At 52.2% G+C, this 19,337-nt stretch overlaps 2 protein-coding genes and 1 long non-coding RNA gene across 3 annotated transcripts; 1 reads left to right on the plus strand and 2 right to left on the minus strand.

Moving 5' to 3' along the window:
• Positions 139 to 10,481, plus strand: TNFAIP1 (TNF alpha induced protein 1). The gene is made up of 7 exons (XM_018064293.1): positions 139 to 286; positions 3,567 to 3,884; positions 4,431 to 4,600; positions 5,207 to 5,296; positions 5,381 to 5,433; positions 6,216 to 6,411; positions 7,809 to 10,481. Exons 2-7 carry the CDS (start codon positions 3,680 to 3,682, stop codon positions 8,043 to 8,045), a joined length of 951 nt encoding a protein of 316 aa, XP_017919782.1. The 5' UTR covers positions 139 to 286; positions 3,567 to 3,679; the 3' UTR covers positions 8,046 to 10,481.
• LOC108638258 lies at positions 2,360 to 4,808 on the minus strand. The gene is made up of 2 exons (XR_001919681.1): positions 4,559 to 4,808; positions 2,360 to 2,530 (listed from the first exon to the last, which is right to left on the minus strand). It is a non-coding gene; the product is annotated as an uncharacterized LOC108638258 (long non-coding RNA).
• On the minus strand, positions 10,892 to 19,301 carry POLDIP2 (DNA polymerase delta interacting protein 2). Its single transcript, XM_005693352.3, has 11 exons — positions 19,058 to 19,301; positions 17,643 to 17,724; positions 16,702 to 16,799; positions 15,913 to 16,009; positions 15,658 to 15,733; positions 15,318 to 15,425; positions 14,788 to 14,924; positions 13,981 to 14,007; positions 13,647 to 13,772; positions 12,634 to 12,713; positions 10,892 to 11,888 (listed from the first exon to the last, which is right to left on the minus strand). The coding sequence occupies exons 1-11, from the start codon at positions 19,216 to 19,218 to the stop codon at positions 11,774 to 11,776; spliced, it is 1,107 nt and encodes a 368-aa protein (XP_005693409.2). The 5' UTR covers positions 19,219 to 19,301; the 3' UTR covers positions 10,892 to 11,773.

The following is a 19,337-nucleotide window of genomic DNA, read 5'->3' on the forward strand; positions in this document are numbered from 1 at the left end:
AGGAAGGATAACTGCCTACGAGACCCAGAGCCTTTGCGCCGGAAAGGCTGCCGGAAGTAGCTATGCTCTCAGCGCAAAATACTCTCAGGGGCCCCTCCCTCCGCCCTGATTGGGTGCTGGGCCTGCCCTGCCTTCTAGTCTCAGGCTCCCGCCGGCTTGGGGCGGAGTCCTTGGGTGGAGGAAGCGAGTTTCGGCCCGGGATTGCTGGAGCTCGAGCGGCCAGAGTTCGGGGGCGGCATGGTGTCGACTTGCAATCCAGCTGAGAGGAGAGGCGCCACCGGGGAGGGTGAGAGCCGAGCCGGCCCATGTCCTAGGGGAAGGGATGGTTGGGTCCTGGGCTGAGCAAAGAGAGCCCCACGCGGTCCTGGGGAAAAGGCGTGGGACGGCGAAAGGGGGGTGGGGGTGGAGAGCTCAAATCCTCCCCTGGGAATGGGTGTTAGAACAGGTCTCTGTTTCTCAATAGTGAGGAGGGGTACGAGTTGGGAAAGACTCTACACTGGCATGGAGAGGTTTGGTCTGGATAAATTTGCCCACACCTTTTGGATGTAGCAATAGAACTACACTTTGGATTTTCTGCTAGATCCGCCCTCTCTGACCAAGATCGGCTCCTCCCCTCGCCATCCCTGGTGTGACGAATTTCTGGGACCTTCTTTCCTTAGGACCCCACCTTCTAACACCGCCGTGATTGTTTGCCCTTTATTCCGCTTAGGTTCCCATTCGCTTTGCCTAGTGTGACACAGATAGGCCCCTAGCATCCCCAAATACCCACACACAAAGTCCGGAAGGAAGAGCTCTGAGGCTTTCAGTGGAAACTTCATTTTCACTGGAATTACCTTCTGGGGCGTCACCTGCCACAGGATTCCTGGAACCTATTGGCCTGGGCGGAATCTGAGCAACTGGAATCTCAGCTGACGTCATCCAGGGGCTCAAAGCAATTGCTTTGTTGGAAAAGAATAGATTAGTTTGGATTTGTCTTCCTTTGTTGGCAGCCGCCTAACCTTTGGTGAGCTCCTTTTCTTTGATCGTGGGGAAATTGGGGCTAGACACAAAATGCATAGAGAACTTGTTAAAACCTGTTAAGGGGTGGATTTATTCCTTCCGGGTGGGCAGTTTGGTAAAGTTATCTCATACCATTCAAGCTTACTTACTGATTGGGCAGTCTGCTGGGGCGGGGCGCTCATCTCATCCATACTGGACAAACCACCAAAGGAGTTCAGTACTTCATACAGCACCTGTCCTGGCCTTTCCTTGGACATTCTTCCCAGGATGAATGGTCAGTCACTCAGTCATGTCCAACTCTGCAACCGCAGGGGCTGTAGCCCCCCAGACTCCTCTGTCCATGGGATTTCCCGGGGCAAGAATACTGGAGCGGGTTGCCATTTCCTTCTCCAGGGCATGATCCCGATCCAGGGATCGAACCTGCATTTCCTGCGTTTGCAGAAGGAAATGGCAACCCACTCCAGTACTCTTGCCTTGAAAATCCCATGGACAGAGGAGGTTGGTGCAGGCTACTGTCCATGGGGTCACAAAGAGTCGGGCACGACTGAGCGACTTCACTTTCACTTCACTCTTTACCACTGGCGCCACCGGGGACAGTTTCAGTCTAACAGATTGATGAATACTTACAAATGTGCATGGCATTGTCTTAAGCACTGTTTGGAGAGTGGAGTAGTAAATGTGGGAAAACCAGTGCACTTCTGGGTTACACTTAGAGGAGATAATGATGTAAACTTCAGCATGCTATGATGATGAAGTGAGGTCACTTCACTTTTTTTCTGACTCCCATTACCAGCACTGTAGTCCAAGCCTTCGTCGTCTCTTGCCTAGACTTCTGGTTTTCACACTTGCTCTCTTGCATTCATAGAGTCCATTCTCTACACAGTAGCCACGGTGATCTTAGATCATATCGCTTCCCTGCTCTAAACCCTACAGTCGATCTTCACTGCAATTAATATAAACTCCAAACTCTTCAATATGATCTGCCGCTGCCTTCCCTGACTTCACATCCAGCCATCTTCCCCCTTCTTTCTTTGCACCAGCCACCTTGGCCTTATTTCTGCTTCTAAAACTTGCATCTGACCAAGGAACTTTGTACCTACTCTTCCATCTGTCTGGAATGCTCTTAAGAGCTTAGCTGGAATGTCACCTTCCCAAAGAGCCTTACCCTGGCTCCCCATCTAAATGAGTACCTCTTCCTAGTCACTCGCCTTATTAAGTGCGTTTTTCACTTCTGAAATTGCCTCATTTTTTCATTTTCTTGTTGTATGTGTCTTCCCACTATGAGGTTAGCTTCACGGGACTGACTCTTTTGTTCTCATCTGTATCCCCAGCACCTGGCACAAAGCAGGGACACGATAAATACTGTTATTATTTTTATTCTTGTTAATGAACAAGAATATTCACGTTTTTTTGAATTCCTGAAGTCAAGGACAGTATCATTTCATCTCTTCTTCCTGCTTAACTTGGTAGGCACTCAATATCTTATTGACAAAGGAGTTAAATGAAGTGATGATATATATGCGAATAGTACCTGGAACAGAGTAAACATGCAAAGAATGTTGGCTTTCTGTTTTCTCTCAGTGAATGAATTCTAGCAGTTCTTTAGATAGCCAAAACATGTAGACTCTAGATCACAAGGGGTGGTCTGACTATGTCTTCCTCTGCTTTCCTTGCTTCTCTGTCCTGTAAACTCCTGTCAGTGTTTCAGTTTCCAAATTACCTAATTGTTCTTAGACTGATCATCTGGTTCTTTTTCCCCATTCTTGTTGGGCGGGAAGAGAGGAGGAGATAGGGCTGGGTTCCCTCTCAGGAAAAAAGAAGCAAAAATAGCCATCCTGTAGTTGTTCTAGCCTGAAAAATGGTGACAATTTCAGGAACTCAGGGCAGGGCTGATGCCAAAAAAGAGGAAGGTCAGGAAACCTCAGTGGGAACCAGGATAACCTCTGCCAGGAACACTGGCCAGCTCCCTCCAGCCTGGCTCAATCTGTGTTCTCCTGAAGTTGTTGTTACTTGCCTTCGTGAAGCCAGACTCTGGGTGGTGCTCAAAGGAAGCACTGGTGCAGGCTGCCCTGAGCCTGGAGTCATTAGAAAGGAAGTGCATCCTGTCCCTTGGACTCCTGGGAAACTCCTAGGCTGGCTAGATTCCCACTAGGTTTGGCTGGAAATCTTGGATCCTGGGAACCTCGAGAGGAAAACAGCTGGAGTCTAACTGGTGGATCCCCAGGGTGAGGACTTCTGCTCTGCCTAGTCTATTCCTGGAGCTATCTCTGATTAGCTCCAAGAGTTTGCTTGACCTCTTTGTCACCCAGAGGTGGGCCAAGTCTCAGGGAGACTGATGAGGTGACCAGCACTGGGTTCTGGAAAACTGTGCTCTCAGACCTGGTAACTGGTACCATGAAGAACATCAGGAATGTCTTTTTTGTCGTTGCCTAAGGCTCAGCTTGTCAGGGAGTCTTGGGCTCAGAAGGAGAGAATGACTGGCTGGTCAGTGTTTGTCTTCCTGTCCCCTCCCAGCTGCGGGCTCTCCTCCACTGACTCCTGTCTTCTCTCCCATGTCCTGCTCACAGCACTGAGAGTATGAGGCTCTGGCCTCCACTGGCCACTCACTCGTGACCCTTCCACCACGGCGGAGCCTTCCAAGCCAACCTCCTGCCGTGTGGTGATCTACTTGCAGCGGGAGATGTCAGGGGATACCTGTCTGTGCCCAGCCTCGGGGGCCAAGCCCAAGCTCAGCGGCTTTAAGGGAGGAGGCCTGGGCAACAAATACGTCCAGCTCAATGTGGGCGGTTCCCTGTACTACACCACTGTGCGGGCACTAACCCGGCATGACACCATGCTCAAGGCCATGTTCAGTGGGCGCATGGAGGTGCTGACTGACAAAGAAGGTGAGGCGCGGGGGCTTGTTGGGCGGGATGGGGGTGGGAGGTGGGAGAAGGAAGTGACCTCAGAGCACGGCCTAAGCCTGGCAGATCTGGAATCTAGATTCATTTTTCTTCTTCATCTAGTACGGGACTCCTTCACCTGGAGTTCTTGTGCAGCTTCAGAAATCTCTGAAACTGTACATGGAATGTTGTGTGTGTACATATTTTTCAGGGAGAAGAGCTGTACTTTTTAAATGTTCACACAGGACTAGATTCTCATAAGAACCATCACCAGAGTGCCTGAGCAGTGGGCAGAAAGCAGGCAGGGCTGGGTGGTTTCTGTGTTGCCAGGAGGTTGTCCTGGAGGGCCTGTGTCTTCTTGGTTTCAGGGAGGAGGGGTGAAGAGCAGCCATGGGCCTCAGAGCCAGAGGTTCCTCCTGTTACCCTGTGCTGTGGGCTCTGTGCTCCTTATCACCTGCCACCAGGCTCGCCAGGTGGCTTTTGCCTGCTGTCTGCCCTGAGGTACCTGGAGACAAACAGTAATCCTCAGGGGCCTGTCTGAATCCCTAGGCTGGATCCTCATAGACCGATGTGGGAAGCACTTTGGCACCATTCTGAATTACCTCCGAGACGACACAATCGTCCTCCCTCAAAACCGGCAAGAGATCAAGGAATTGATGGCTGAAGCAAAATATTACCTCATTCAGGGGCTGGTGAACATGTGCCAGTCTGCCCTGCAGGTGCGGAGGCAGAGGCAGGGCGGGTTGATGAGGGCGGGGTTGGCTCCCTCCTTCAGGGACGTAGGGTGCAGTTCCTGGAAGACCACATGGCACGTATGAGATGAGTCCAAACCTAGTTAGACACACCATGTTGCCCAGGCCAAGCAAGCTGGCAAAGTGAGTAAAAGTCACTCAGTTGTGTCTGATTCTTTGTGACCTGATTCTCCAGGTCAGAATACTGGAGTGGGTAGCCTTTCCCTTCTCCAGGGGATCTTCCCAACTCAGGGATCAAACCCAGGTCTCCCACATTGCAGGCGGATTCTTTACCAGCTGAGCCACAAGGGAAGCCCCAGCAAGCTGGCAGCCAGTCAGTTTATAAGGTGACAGACTCAGGTGGAGTGACTAGACCCTGCTTCTAGTTTATATGCCTAGGTATCTGGAGTTTAGATTTCTGAAAGTGGGGGTCTGCTTGCCAGTTGGCAGTTTCTTCTGCCAGGGGCCTCCTGTCTCTATCTGATGCCTCAACAAGCAGGGGTAGCCACGGCAGAGGGGCTCTGACAGCTCCTGGGAAAAGCCTGGCAAACAGAAGATCTGGAAGAAAAAGACTGTTTGCTGTTTGTCACCCAGGACAAGAAGGACTCCTACCAGCCTGTGTGCAACATCCCCATCATCACTTCCCTGAAGGAAGAGGAAAGGCTCATCGAATCCTCCACCAAGGTAGGCTGGGACCTCCAAGGGGTCGCCAGGGGCGGCAGGCAGGGGGTGCCAGGTCTCTGGCCCTCACCTTCTCTCCCCTCACAGCCCGTTGTGAAGCTGCTGTACAACAGGAGCAACAACAAGTATTCCTACACCAGGTAGGGGGGCACCCTGGCAAGGGTGGGGGATGATGCCCAGGGAAGGGCTGGAGAAGCAGCTGGAAGGGCTGAGTGGACAAAGTGGGCAGCAGACTCAAGGGAAGCCACCTGCACGCCTGGCACAGTTGGCATGAGTCTGGGTTTTGGGAGAAGAGAGCAGAAGGGGAATCAGGGCCAAGGCATTTGGAACCCAGTGCAGGGCCCTGGCCGGGATGGAGACAAGACTGAACATGAACATGTAACTGAACACGTGTCCTGTCCGGCAGCGGGCCAGGGGTTTTCCCCACATTCTCTTACAGGGCTGGGAGGCCAAGAGGCTGGAACTCCTCTTGAGACAGCCCTTGTTCTTTGCGTCCGGGCCAGTGGCCTCCTCGTCCCCCAGTGTCCTCTCAACAGGCCATAGCTAGGTACAGGCAGGAGGCTGCAGGCCCTCAGTGATTCCTGTCACCCCTGCAGCAAGGGAAGGAGGCCGACTGCCGTCTCAACAGGTCCTCCTCCTCCTGTTAAGACGGCAGTCAGCCTCCTCCTTTTTGGGCCTGCTGAGAGGAGGCTCTCCCTCAGCTCTCTCTGTTGTAACTTAAGTCCAACTTACCTCCTTCCCCTCAGAGGCCCCCAGATTCACAGGGGAGCCCATGACCCTTTCTCACCATCCCTCTGGCGTCCTGACTTTCCCTCATTTTGTGAGCACGATGGGGGAGGGGAGGGCAGGGGAGAGCCCAGCCTGCACCACCCCTGTGCTGGGATCTCACTCCCAGGCCGGTGGGCTCTCACCGGTTTTTCAGCAACTCTGATGACCACCTGCTGAAAAACATTGAGCTGTTCGACAAGCTCTCCCTGCGCTTCAACGGTCGCGTGCTCTTCATCAAGGACGTCATTGGCGATGAGATCTGCTGCTGGTCCTTCTACGGGCAGGGTCGGAAGCTGGCAGAGGTGTGCTGCACCTCCATCGTGTATGCCACCGAGAAGAAGCAGACCAAGGTACGGGGCTTCCGCCTGCCTGCGTGCGGCTGACCCTTTCACTGCCCGGCGCGCATCCTGCTGTGTTTCCCACACCCACCGCAGTGGTGTTGCTCAAGGACAAAAGCCAATGCAGGGAGTTTAGGGAATGCACAGAGTTCTGCTCTGGTCAGCTGAGAGGCAGGGCTGTTGACCAGCGGGGTAACTGCAGTTGGCCCAATTCAGATCGGAATTCTGGTCTGATAAGACATTTGGATAGGACATTTAGACCTTCTGGGCCTCAGTTTCCTCATTTGAAGATCTGAGAATGAAAGTATGAATTTAACAGAACTGTTATGAAAATGAGACAGTTCTGAGGAGAAGCAGTGCAGAGCAGCAGAAATAGCTCTAGCCCTTGGTGGTTGGGCATTCCTGGTCAGTCAGCTTGCCTCTGCAGTGACAACACACTGCCAGGCACAAGGGATTTGATAGGAGATAATACAATTTTTATAATCTGTAAAACGGAGACTAGGGCTGTTAGAAATTTAATTCTACATATACACACACATATATATTATATATATATATACACATATATTCTATATATATACACACATATATATATATAAATATATAAAGATCTTCGGGCTTCCCAGATGGCACCAGTGGCAATACAGGAGACACAAGTGATGCAAGTCCGATCCCTGGCTTGGGAAGATCCCCTAGAGGAGGAAATGGCAACCCACTCCAATATTCTTGCCTAGAGAATCCCATGGACACAGGAGCCTGCTGGGCTGCAGCCATGGGGTCGCAAAGAATCGGACATGACTGAGCACACGTGCACAACAAACCCAACTAACTCTCCCCAGGCTGCCAGCAGACAGTGCCTCCCTGGAGAACAGCTGCCCCCCAGTGTTTAGGAGACGACAGACTGCTAGGGTGGAAGGGCAGCTTGTCTCGGGGGAGAGCTGTGTGCATGTGAAGGGCTCAAAGCAAGTAGGTTTTTTTGTTATCTGTGTGCCCAGCTCTCTGCTCAACACTTGACAATCTTCATATAACATTCACAACAGTCTCTGAGGTCAGTGTTAACATTTGGAAACTTAGGCACCACAAAGTTAAATCTGAGACCCCACAGCTAGTAAGTGGGGGAGCTGTGTTTGTACCTAGGCCTGACCACAGAGCTAAGGCCCTGACCTCACCACATACTAGTCCACTGTTCTGGGATTGGGTGGGTCAGGGTACTAGTCTTCTGCATCTTTATGTCCATAGAATACATCTCCTCATACCTCCTTCAGAGGAAGACCTCCGCCCACCCTCGCAAGACAGAAAGTCAAGTCTCTTGAGAGACTTCTGGAGGCTTCATGGAGTTAGCAGGGCCAAGGGCCCTGACGTGCTGTGCCCTCTTTGGGATGAAACCTCATGCTGTTTTCTCGTCCCAGGTGGAATTCCCAGAGGCCCGAATCTATGAGGAGACACTCAACGTCTTACTCTATGAGACCCCCCGAGTCCCTGACAACTCCCTCTTGGAGGCCACAAGCCGGAACCGCAGCCAGGCTTCCCCCAGTGAAGATGAGGAAACCCTGGAACTGCGGGACCGTGTCCGCCGCATCCACGTCAAGCGCTACAGCACTTACGATGACCGGCAGCTCGGCCACCAATCCTCCCATCGCGACTGACGAGACCCTCCTGGAGTCAGGGCACGGGACGCCCCATCGCCCCTCTTGTGGAGCCCTGCCCCCTCGGCCACCCCACTCTGCTGCTGGCTGGGTCTCTGCCCCAGCACCCAGAGGCACGACAGGACCTGCCTGGGAGGTCAGAGGGCCTGAGCAGCGGAGGGCTCGTGTTTCTCTGCCCGGCTCCCTAAGCACTTCAGGAGGACTGGCCCGTTTGCTCAGCCCCTCCCTTTCTGCCCGTGGGCTGAATGGACTGACCCATCCACCTCCCACTAGGAGCATTCCCCTCTGCCCTTGGCTGAGCGTGCCTTTGCTCTGCTGAAGGCTACTTTAGGCCTCAGGGGAGGCCCACGGGGACCGAGTCTCTCTGAGGAAGGTGGCTTCTGGTGCTGTGGAGGCCCAGTTTCTTACAGGAGGTGGGGCTCCTTTTTTCCTAAGCACAGGCTTGATGAGTTACGTTTTTAACAAATAATCTAGGAAATGACTAGTTTTTAGTTTTAGTTGAATAATGAGGGGACTGGGTATCTCTGCTACCACTCCAGGGTTCCAAGATCCACGGTAAAGCAGAACCCTTGGCCCTTTTGATACCTTTGGGATCTGTTTCTTTAAAGCACTTTGTACTTTTATTCAGGAGATTTGTAATCTGCCCTGACCCACATCATCTTCTAATTCCCCTTTCCCTGTAGAGTCAATCTAAGGGAGGGGAAAGAAGCAATAAAAAAACTGACCAGCTCTAGCTTTGCCACAGTGGCCAAGCAGCCAACCCAAAGAGCACTGACGGGGTGAATTTGTGTAAGTTAGGACCTGTGGTCCTAATAACACCCCTGTAAGAAAGGATAGTTTACCCCCGCATCTTCAGAGTCACATAAGCACTGACTCTTAGGGTCTTACATGACTGTTCTCTTTGATTCTCTCGCCCTTGGCTCTGAGGCAAGCTGTCCTCACTTACTGTAAGCCCAGAGGGCCGTTGCGGTGGCGGGGGGCAGGAGCTGCAGCAGGAAGGCTGGAGCCCATCATCCAAGGACAGCAAATACAGCCCCGCATTCCCTGGGGCCCCGATGAGGTGGTTATGCTTGGCTATCCATCCCCCCGCCCCCATCCATGCTCTTGGTTTTGGGGATGGTGGTTCTGCCCAGTGGTGAGTCCCTGAACACAGGAGGATGTGTGTAGCCTAAGAGCCTTGAAAGGGTTCTTCGTTTCTTTCTTGCTGGGTAAATTTGGCTCTAGAGATGCCGCACCCTTGGGTAAGGGTGCAAGTTCCTCTTCATGGCTTCAGTTTTCATTCCCTTTTGTTTGGCTTGGCCCGCGGGCAGCTGCTTATCTGAATTCTTTTCTAAAGGAATGCCACCAGGAGGGAGCTGTTCAGCCAACCTAACAAACCAGCATTGCACTCAGCAGTACCCACTCAGTCAGGAAAGGACATAGCTGATCAAGTTCATGTCTCTTGACTACTATGACTATAGCTAAGTGGCTGCTTATAGTTGAGCCTATGGGCAAATGCCAGGCCGGGGTTAGTAGACACAAAGACCTGTGCTAGGGCAAGAGAAGGGTGACTAATCAGGCATTTTACGCTAGTCATATTCTTGAATGCATAAAGACTTTCAGGTGAGGCACCTTGATGGTCAGCTATGAACGGTTCTTCAAGCCTTCACTGGAGTAACAAGATGAAGACAAATCCATTTCTTTGGCCAGATTCCAACTCTGGGTTTCCCACAGCAACTGGAATGCTTCTGCTTGAGGCCACCAGTCTGTTTCCTCAGCTGCCTTCCCGAAGCCCTTTAATACTCAAAGTCCCAGCTCCCCACTGAGGTATTTTAATGCTTGTCCCTTAACCTCCCCAGTCCCTGGGCCTCTCTTCACTGCTGGGACTTTGAGAGCCTCAGCTGTCTCAGTGGTGAGCAGTCTTTTCTTTCTGAGACAGCACAACAGTCTGGGACTCTAGGCACTTTTCTCCTCTGATTGAAAATATCTCTTTGGTTTTAAAATACTAACATTGAACTCACTGAAGTCATCTTAGCTTTTAAAATCAAACTGTGTTGTAAGGGTTTGGGGAATTTTGAGTTTCCCAACCCCATTCAGAAAACAGCTCTTGGCTGTGTGAATTTTTCAATTCTGAGCAGCCCTGGGGAATGTACACAAAAAGTGTGGATGAAGGCTAAACCTTGTCAGTTTCTAAGAAAACTGGAAGCCTGCTGTTAATCACATGGCCCAGCATTATTAGGTTCTGATCTCTTACCTGACCAGGGTCTGCTGAAGGATGGCACAGGTCCTGGCATGAAAGAACTTCTTTTATCATGTAACTACAATTCTGTTGCTCAGCATAGGTGATGGAAACAAACACTAATTTCTAATAAAACTGTGTTACACTGCAGTGGTTCAGAGCCATGCTTACAGGGAGTAGAGCTTGGTCACTCACTGCTGTGTGGACGTAATTCATGTATTCCTGTTCACCACCTGACTACATTCTCACTGGGGCCTATGCCCCATTGCACTCAGTTGCCCTGCAACCCAGGCTCCCCCTAGTGGAGGATTAGTGAAACTCGGTCAGTCATGTCTGACTTTTTACGACCCCACAGACTACAGTCCATGGAATTCTCCAGGCCAGAATACTGGAGTGGGTAGCCTTTCCCTTCTCTAGGGGATCTTCCCAACCCAGGGATTGAACCCAGGTCTCCCGTATAGCAGGTGGATTCTTAACCAGCTGAGCCACAAGGGAAGCCCAAGAATACCAGAGTGGGTAGCCTATCCTTCAGCAGATCTTCCCGACCCAGGAATTGTACCAGGGTCTCCTGCATTGCAGGCAGATTCTTTGCCAGCTGAGCTAAGGTGGAGGATTAAGGACAACACTATAAAGGGCTGGAACTGAAATTTAATATTAACTCAAGAAAATGACCTCTTTAACAATCACTACGGTAGTCAGGGAGCAAGCAAGAATCCTAAGAATCAGGGCAAAAATGCAGCACATTTTTATCTCTGGCTCTTGCAGATCTTCAAGAAGCTCAGAAAGTAGCTTGGCTTAGTCACTGTCCATACCTAACGCTCCCTGGCAGAGTTTCTGCATTTCTGAACTGGAGGCCTGACAGACTGGTGCCCGTGGCTGGCAGGCCCACTGCTCCAGGAAACCCAACAGGCTTGCCTCACTCCTTTGACCTTGCTGCTGCCCTCCAGCTCTGCACTTGGCAGAGGATAAAGAAAACAGAGTCCAGTCCATCCCCCGCCTCACTGGCTGAGTGACCTGGGAGACATCAGGCAAACCCCTGCCCCACGATGGAGACCCTAGCTCCGAAGGGGCAGCTTCCTGGAAGGGCAGTTAAGGACAGTAACCAAGGGGCCCCGCCAGGTCAGAAAAGGAGCCTAAGACCCCGGGGGGCAGAGATGGGAAGGGTGGCCAAGCGTACACTGGTTTATTGCCCCAAACTCACATTCTGAACAACTGTGTGACAGGCTAGGGGACCCCCACACCTATGGCAGCTGAACACAAGAGCTCCTGATGGAAAGGTTTACTGGAACACAGCGTAGGCAGGGCTTACGGGGAAGGCCAGCCTTGGAGGAGGCCCACATGGGTCTTCTGGAAAAGAGTTATAATCCACCCGCCAAAGTAAGAACCCCGCAATCAAATGGCACAAACGATTAAAAGACCCACTGTGGCCATAACAGAGTTCTGCAGCAACTCTCATGGGATGTGAGCTGTTGTTCGGGGCGGAGCCTGGGTGCTCAGGGGCTCTGCTGGCCTACCAGTGAAGGCCTGAGGGCGGTGTCTTCTCGTCTTTATTGCTTTCCAGGGAGAAGGGAGGGATCCGGACGTCAAAGTGGGAACCATCAGGCCTCTCGAAGCGGAAAGTGCCCCTGGGAGTCAGAGAGAAACTGGTTTAGAGGTCTGGAGAGCCCTGTGCCCTCAGCACCACAACTGAGGCAGAATAAAGCAGGCCCGGGCTCTTCTGCCTGGCTCATGCCAGGATAACACTGGTCCAGGGGCCCAAGCCATCCTGGCCCTCCATGAAAAGAAGAAATGAAGTTGTCCTGAATTCAGCCCTTCGAGGCACCCTGCATAAGCCACCCAACTATGCTTTCAGGATACAGAGTGAAACACCAAGGGAAAAAACCAACTCATCGGCAGCTCCGTAGCAAAAAGTCACCAGACCACTTTGACCTAAGTCCTCATCCCACAGGGGCCTTCCCAGATGGCACAGTGGTAAAGAATCCACCTGCCAATGCAGGAGATGCAAGAGACACAGTTTGATCCTTGACTGGGGAATATCCCCTGGAGAAAGAAATCTCCAGTATTCTTGCCTGGAAAATTCTATGGACAGAAGAGCCTGTCAGGGTATAGTCCATGGAACTGCAATTAGACATGACTGAGCAACTGAGCACGCACGCACGCACACACACACACTCTCATTCCACACACACACACACACACACTCATTCCACAAAATCACAGAGAACTGGGAAAGTCATGAATCAGGCAAGACTCACACAACAGTGAACGGCAGATACAGCTCCACCTCAGGACTTCACTGGGTCCAGAGCGAACTGCATGCTATGAGCTCTTACTTTTGGACCTAAGCTGCCCCCACACCCACTTACTCACCACATGTGCCCACTGGAGGCCTGCAGGGAGACGTGGCTGCTGTACTGGAAGGCGGGCTGCTCCTTGGATAACACTGGTTCCTATGAGGGTTCAGGCAAAATAGGTCAGACTAGACAAGCTCCCTGCACCCCAGGGCCACAGGCTGACCATCACCGAGTCAGGACCAGATGCCCTCTCATGCCTCCCACCATAACGGCCAGCCAGCACCTCCTCTCACAGCACCACCATTAACCTGGGCCTTTTACTCTGGCCCTGGGGAAGATAATCTCAGACTAAACATCTGAGGTTTCCAGACAAAGAGGCCAAGATCTCTGCAAATATCCCTTTCAGAGTCCATTCACTAAGTGCCTTATGATCAGCAAACATCTGCTAACTTAAGTCCTGGTAATCATAAGGTAATAGATGTTATCCTAAAAAACTGAGATTCTGGTTAAATAACCTGGCCAAAGTTATGCAGCAAGTAAACAACACAGTGGGCATCTGAAAAGAGATGAGCTCCAAAGCCCTGTTCTTTCTATCCCACGCTGCCTCCCCAAGTCCCTGCTAACGTGTATAACTGCTTACTGAATGTGGCCTTCTCTTGCCTTTGAGTGGGTGGGGTAGCACAGGAATTGCAAAATCAGATCTCTTCAAGGGCCACCAGAGGATGTACGTGTGTGAAGAGGCAGAGGAAGGACAACTGGGAGTGGTGGGGGCTGTGTGCCACACCCAAAGGCTTCCCAATTCAGATTTTTAAACAGGGTGGCCACCAATGTCACTTACTTGGCTCCAAATCCAGGACCTGCTGCTATGAGTTTTAAGAACCATGGGCTAGTTACATAACAGTCTCAGTGTCACCATCTGTGAAATGGGTTATAAGACGCCTCCCTCACAGTGAGCTTTCTCACTCTCAACAGTCCTGTGCTTTCATACACTGAGCCCGTCCCTAACCACAGAGGAGGCGACCATGCCTTAAGCTCCCAGGCCTGCTGGGTGAGACCAGAAACCAAGATCATCAGCCCAAAGATGCTCACCCTGCCCACCACCCCTCGGCCTCGCACTGTCTCCAAGGTGCCGGATAGACTGAATATCCTCCAGTGTCGCTCCCGGAGCTGAACCACGTCACTGTCGAGGTTCTCCAAGCGGATGCAATAGCGCCACTGTGGGAGCAAGGGAGAGACTTCACGTCTGAGAAGGAACAGAGCCTGGGCTCGCCCCCCGGGGATTCTGAGAGCAAAGGGCAACCAAGGCCAGTACCTGCACTGCACGGGTCTCATCTCCCACCCCGGAGGTAAAGCCCCCACCTCCCAACCTGCCCCCACAGGCACGCCTCCTGAGCTCCCCTCCGTCCCGAGATTAGACACTCACCCAGTAGACGTGGGAATTCTGGGCTTCCTGGGGAAAAACAAACACAAAGAATTTCAGTCCCCAAGGGTAGAAATTCCAATCAACATCTCTCCAGTGGAGCAGATGTATTCCAGGACGGATGCAAAGACAGAACAAAGCCACAAGTATCTTGATGACGTGCTAACTATGGCCAACATGCCCAGAGGGAGGCAGGCTCCCTGGGCCCTTCCCTGGCCTCCTTCCTCCTCATCCTATCAAGATCACAGAGCTGGATGAGAACAGAAAACAGAGGAGAGGGCCCTTCCCTCTCACCACTCTCCCCATCAGCCACTGCCCCTTCACCCACCACTGCTGCCCAGGCTGCTGTCTTCCTCCTCTGCCTTCCCACATCCCAGGAGGATAACAACACTTGGAAAGCTGTAGGCTGGCCTCCCCCACTATCGTGAGCTCCTGAAAGGCAGGTACAGTCTTTCAGTTTTGTCTCCCTAAGACCCAGGTTACAGCCAAGCAAGAAACAGCTCAATAAATTTATAAAATGTGGGAAGAGGAACCTATGGTGATTTAAATAAGTATGTGTATGTTCTTCATAATCATGGCTCCCTTTGAGCCAGAAGAGAAGAGAGAGTCAACCTGGAGGCCTCCTTCCTGGGATCTGAGAGTTTCTTTGCTCTAGGTCTTGGTGTCAGCTCTTGCCAAGAGGGTGCTCGACCCCAACCAATACATGCAACACTGGAAACCAGAACCTCAGGCACATGGTTTAAATGTGGGGACACCACACAGAACCTGGGGGCCCGGCCCTGAGGGAAGGTATCAAGGCTCGGCACCTACCCTCATGCCCATGTAGAAGGGGATGACGGTGACACGGATATTCTCCGTTGTTTCCCGGTGGACATCAGAGAGCTCCAGCCAGGGGTGATTCTTCTCCTGCCAGGCCCGTAGTGTCTCCCGAGCCACAAAAGGGGGTGCTGGGGCAAGAAATGACTGGTTAGACCAGGCCAGCAGCCAACTGCTCCTCTTATAAAACCCTTCCCAGTGATGGTCAAGGTATATAAGACACATGAGCAAAAGCAGCACAGCCTGGAAGAAGGCACAGGGCTGCCTACCAAGAATAAGCCCCAAGGAGGAATATGACGTCAGGGGAAGAGAAGTGGCCTGGGAGTTAGGAGCCCTGGCTCTCAGATCTCACTCTGCCACTACCTAGCAACCTTGAGTTGCTCTCATCATCCCTGAGCCATCTACCTGACAGGTCTAAAGGGAGGTTAAATCAAGTTGTAGAAACAGCTTTGAAACTGCTTCTGTGACACTGTCTTTGAAGAAAGGGCCCTCCCATTCCAGCTTCCCTTTATGAGAGAGGGTACCTTTTGTCTGGTCATACAGAAGAAATCTTTCAAAGAGCTCATGCTGGATAGGAACCTGATCAGTGGAGGTGTAGGGGAGGATGTCTTCATGGCTGACATAATCCAGGCCTGACAGAGAGAGAGAGACAGAAAACTCATGGAGGAACGGGGAAGAGTGGGGCTGAAAAGAAACTCAATTTCTGGGCCTTGTCCCAGGGTGGGACAACCCTCGCACCAAGGCTCTCAGCATCTACACACCCTCCAAAGCAGATTCAAGGACAGCAGAAAGGCACTGGAATTCTCTTCCTGAGACACACCAGACCCCTCACCGATGGGCACCACTCAGACGGTCATAACTCACCTGGGATGGCATAGAGGGCCCGGCTGTCGTCGTGATTAGCCAAGAAAGTCACAGCTTCTGTCTGAGATCTCTGAGACTAAGGCAAGAAGCAAGTCATAGGTTTGCTTGGTCACTATCCAGTCCTGGGGACTTGGGGCCCAGTGCGGTATGGAACTCTTGGATCCCTCTCCTTCTCTTAGTCCCCATCAGGGTCTTAGTCCCATCAGGCCTTCCCCATGGAAAAGAACCCCAGGCACAGCCACCTTGCTTACTTACTATATGTGGACAGTCTCGGGCATCAATCAGCACCTGGTAGTAAGTGTGAGTTTTGCCTTTCACCTCCTTCGAGCCGTGGCCGGCAGGGTTCTCTGCTCTATGGGGCCGGAGGAAAAGCCGAAGATCAACCTGAGAAATGGAAGCGGGGCCTGCCCCAGCTCCCTACCACCCCCTCACCTAAACAGACCAGTGCCTGACCCGAAGGGGCTTAGCAGCAGCTGGGCAGATGTTCAGCACGCCCTGGCCCGACGCTCCCCAGTCAGGAGCAAGCAATAGAGTGTGGTGAAGAGTCATCGTTTATCTTACTTTCTGGATGCCTCTTTAAAAAAGGGGCCAAGCTGAGAAAATCATACTGCTGCTTCAGTCCCTGGAGCCCAGAGCACCCCACTCTTCTCACATCCCAGGGGCTCTCTGTGATCACTTAATGGAGCTGGGCCTTTTCTTTTTTTAAAGTACTCTAGTGATGGTAAGAGATGAGGAGAAAGATTCTAACTGAACAATCAAGAAATCAAGAAGCCTAGTTCCCCAAATGCCCTCTAGGGTACTTACATGCAAACTAAGAATGCCTGGGGTGAGCATCCTGGGGAGGTCCGAAGGGACCCTTTGGCTTAAGACTCAGAACTCAGCACTTTTGTCTCCATGGGCATCAGTGTCAAGGGAGTGTTTTGGGACTGTTCCTAAGGTCCAGAAGGATGCTGTCTTGACCGCTGGGACTCCAATTACGTATGTCTACCATGGGTCAGGCCTCCTCCAGAGGATACTGCGAGGCACAATGAGAGGGAAACTCACTTTTCTGGGGCTGCAGAAGCCACATCCCGGTCATAAAGTCTGGCCTGCCAGGGAAACAGGACGACACCTCGGTAGCCAAAAACACTGTGAAGGAAAAGCTGGGAGAAGAGAGGCTTCAGTGAGTCTGCAGTCAAGCAGGTACATCCAGGTGGCGCCCAGACCACTAAGTGGCACAGGTGGTGGCAATTCCAGCACAAGGTCTTGCTATTCTTTCCCCTGGACTCTGAGATCCACCCAGACCAACTGTGGAGCACGTTTACTGTCCCTTTACTTGGCTGACTTCTACTGAGCCATCAGGCCATAGCCGAGGCCTCAAGGAAGCCTTCCCTTCCCTCCCTTCCACTTAGCACGGTGTACAGCTGTGAACCATGTGCATACTGTAATTCTTTTCTTAGACTGTCAACTCCATGAAGGAACTGCTTTCTGATTTAATACCAATGCATAAAGCCCAGTCTATTGTAGGCATACAGGGGAAAAAAGCTGAATAAACAAAAAGTCCTCCTTATCTACAAGAGGCCTAAATCTATCTCAGTAGATCTGGCATAAAACTGACTCAGAAAAAGAGCCTCACACCCAGAGCTTAATTCACTGCACTCAATTCAACTAGAACAAAGCATCAAAAAGCAGGCCCTCCACTGGCTTCTCACCAACCACTATGTTAGATGACTCTTTAGCAATAGGACTTTCTCCTCAATATAGTTCAAACCATCTCTGTCCACACCAACTTGGAAACAAAAACCGATGACACATGAAGTGCATTCAAATTCAGGAAAACAGGAACAAAAAACCATCTTAACAACAACAACAACAAAACTTTTGATTCTGGTCTGGCACCAAACACCAAGGCAGAAAATCATAATGTTCAGGCCTGTGGCCAAATTTCACCCTTTCAGAAGCAGAGCACACCCTGAAAACAAAAGATGATGCCGCCCAGCACTCACCTGTCCAGTCTCATATTTTCCATTCTGTTTTGGCACCTCGAACACACCAACTGTCTCCAAAACTTTGCCCTCTGGTCGGTTTCTAATTAGGACAGAAAAGGAACAAGGAACTGAAAAGCTAAGAAGTGAAGGGTACTAATCCATCAGAAAAAGCTACTAGGATACTGGGGGGGCCGGGGCCATGACAGCAGAGAAGGGTTGCGGCAGTGGGGCCAGCTGAAGCAGGGAAGGGTCCTGCCAAGCCACCCCTCCACAGAGATTCTGCTGCTCCTCCTCTGAGGACCAGCCGCAGATGCCTCCTTGGTTTCCATGATATCTGACAGCTCCCAAATCACTTTCTTCTCTCTTGACTCTTAGCATTCCTCTATCACGCCCTCAGACCCTGCTTCATCATATCCCTTGCCTCCATTTCTTCCCTGACCCATCCTCCTGACCTCCCACAGCAGTGACTGCCTTTCCCATCTTGCATTTCAGTTATTTGTGTCACTGTCTTATCTCCATTAGAGACTGTAAGTTCCCTGGGAGCAATGTTTGTGTCTGATTAGCCTGTGCTCCCTCTCAGAGCCTAGGGTATAAGGGGTGCTCAAAAGAAAACTTTTGTGTCATCATGCCATGTCCAACTCCATCTCTAAACTGCAGTCCTCATCCTGGCATTGCACCAATGTTATTCTCTCAATCTAGTTTTTGTTCAGGTTTACATCAGTTTTCAGAGGAGTCTTGAATTGCAAATAGCTATCATCTCTCCCCCACGTCCGTGTCTCACCTCAGCCCCTAAAAGGTCAGCTCTCACAGTGACTTCTGCACCAGACTGCTTTTTCTGGGGGCCCTTCAAAGCACCTTTTTCTTACTATTGTGGAGAGGTGAACTCCATGTCTCCTTCCACTTGGTTCACCTGCCCCAATTTGATCTCTCTGGACCCATCCCTAGGCACATTGTTCATACCATCCCCGTGGCCTCAAACCCCCTTCCTCAAGTCACATAAAGAGAGTATGTGCCCCCAAGGTCACACTGAAGCCTGGGACCCACGCAGGGCGCAGACTCGGGTCCTGTTTCCCACTTCCAGCATCTTTCTGAGGGAGGCCTTGACCCTCAGTCACGGGCTGGGGGTTCAAATTAAAAGCCCTAGCACTTAATTGAAGGACTTCCCACTAACACCGGCGCTCGGATGCCCGCATTCGAGGAAGTAGGCTTTGCTCCGAGAGGGTTACTAGTTCCCCCTCGGAGCCAGTCCGGCACAATCCAGGACTCTGGGCCGCACTCCCTTCCTCGCTCCTGGCTCGCGTCCCAGGCAGCGCAGGTCGGCTCTCGGCCGGAACTCTCCCGGGTCGAACTCCTATCACCCTCTGCCGCTGGGCCCTCTGGCCCGGGACACGCTCCTTAGGCTCCGGGCCCGACCCCCGCGCTCCGTCCCTCACCGGGACGAGAGGTGCCTCAGCGTCGTCGTGGTCGCCACGGGAGGGAAGGCCCCAGCTCCACCCGCCGCACAGAACGGCCTCGGCCCCCGGGTCCCAGTCAGCGACCGGGACCACCATCGACTGCCCACGGTCAGCGCCCGCCGGGCCACACAGCCCGCCATGTCTAGCCCGAGCGCCCGCTGGGCTGCTGACACACCGCCCGACCCGCGGCCGGGCGGCGTTCCGCCCCCGCCCCACACTGCCCCGCGCCGTTGCCCCGCCCCCTTGGCTCTCTGCCCCA

This window comes from Capra hircus, chromosome 19 (assembly GCF_001704415.2).
Source record: "Capra hircus breed San Clemente chromosome 19, ASM170441v1, whole genome shotgun sequence".
Classification (NCBI taxonomy): domain Eukaryota; kingdom Metazoa; phylum Chordata; class Mammalia; order Artiodactyla; family Bovidae; genus Capra; species Capra hircus.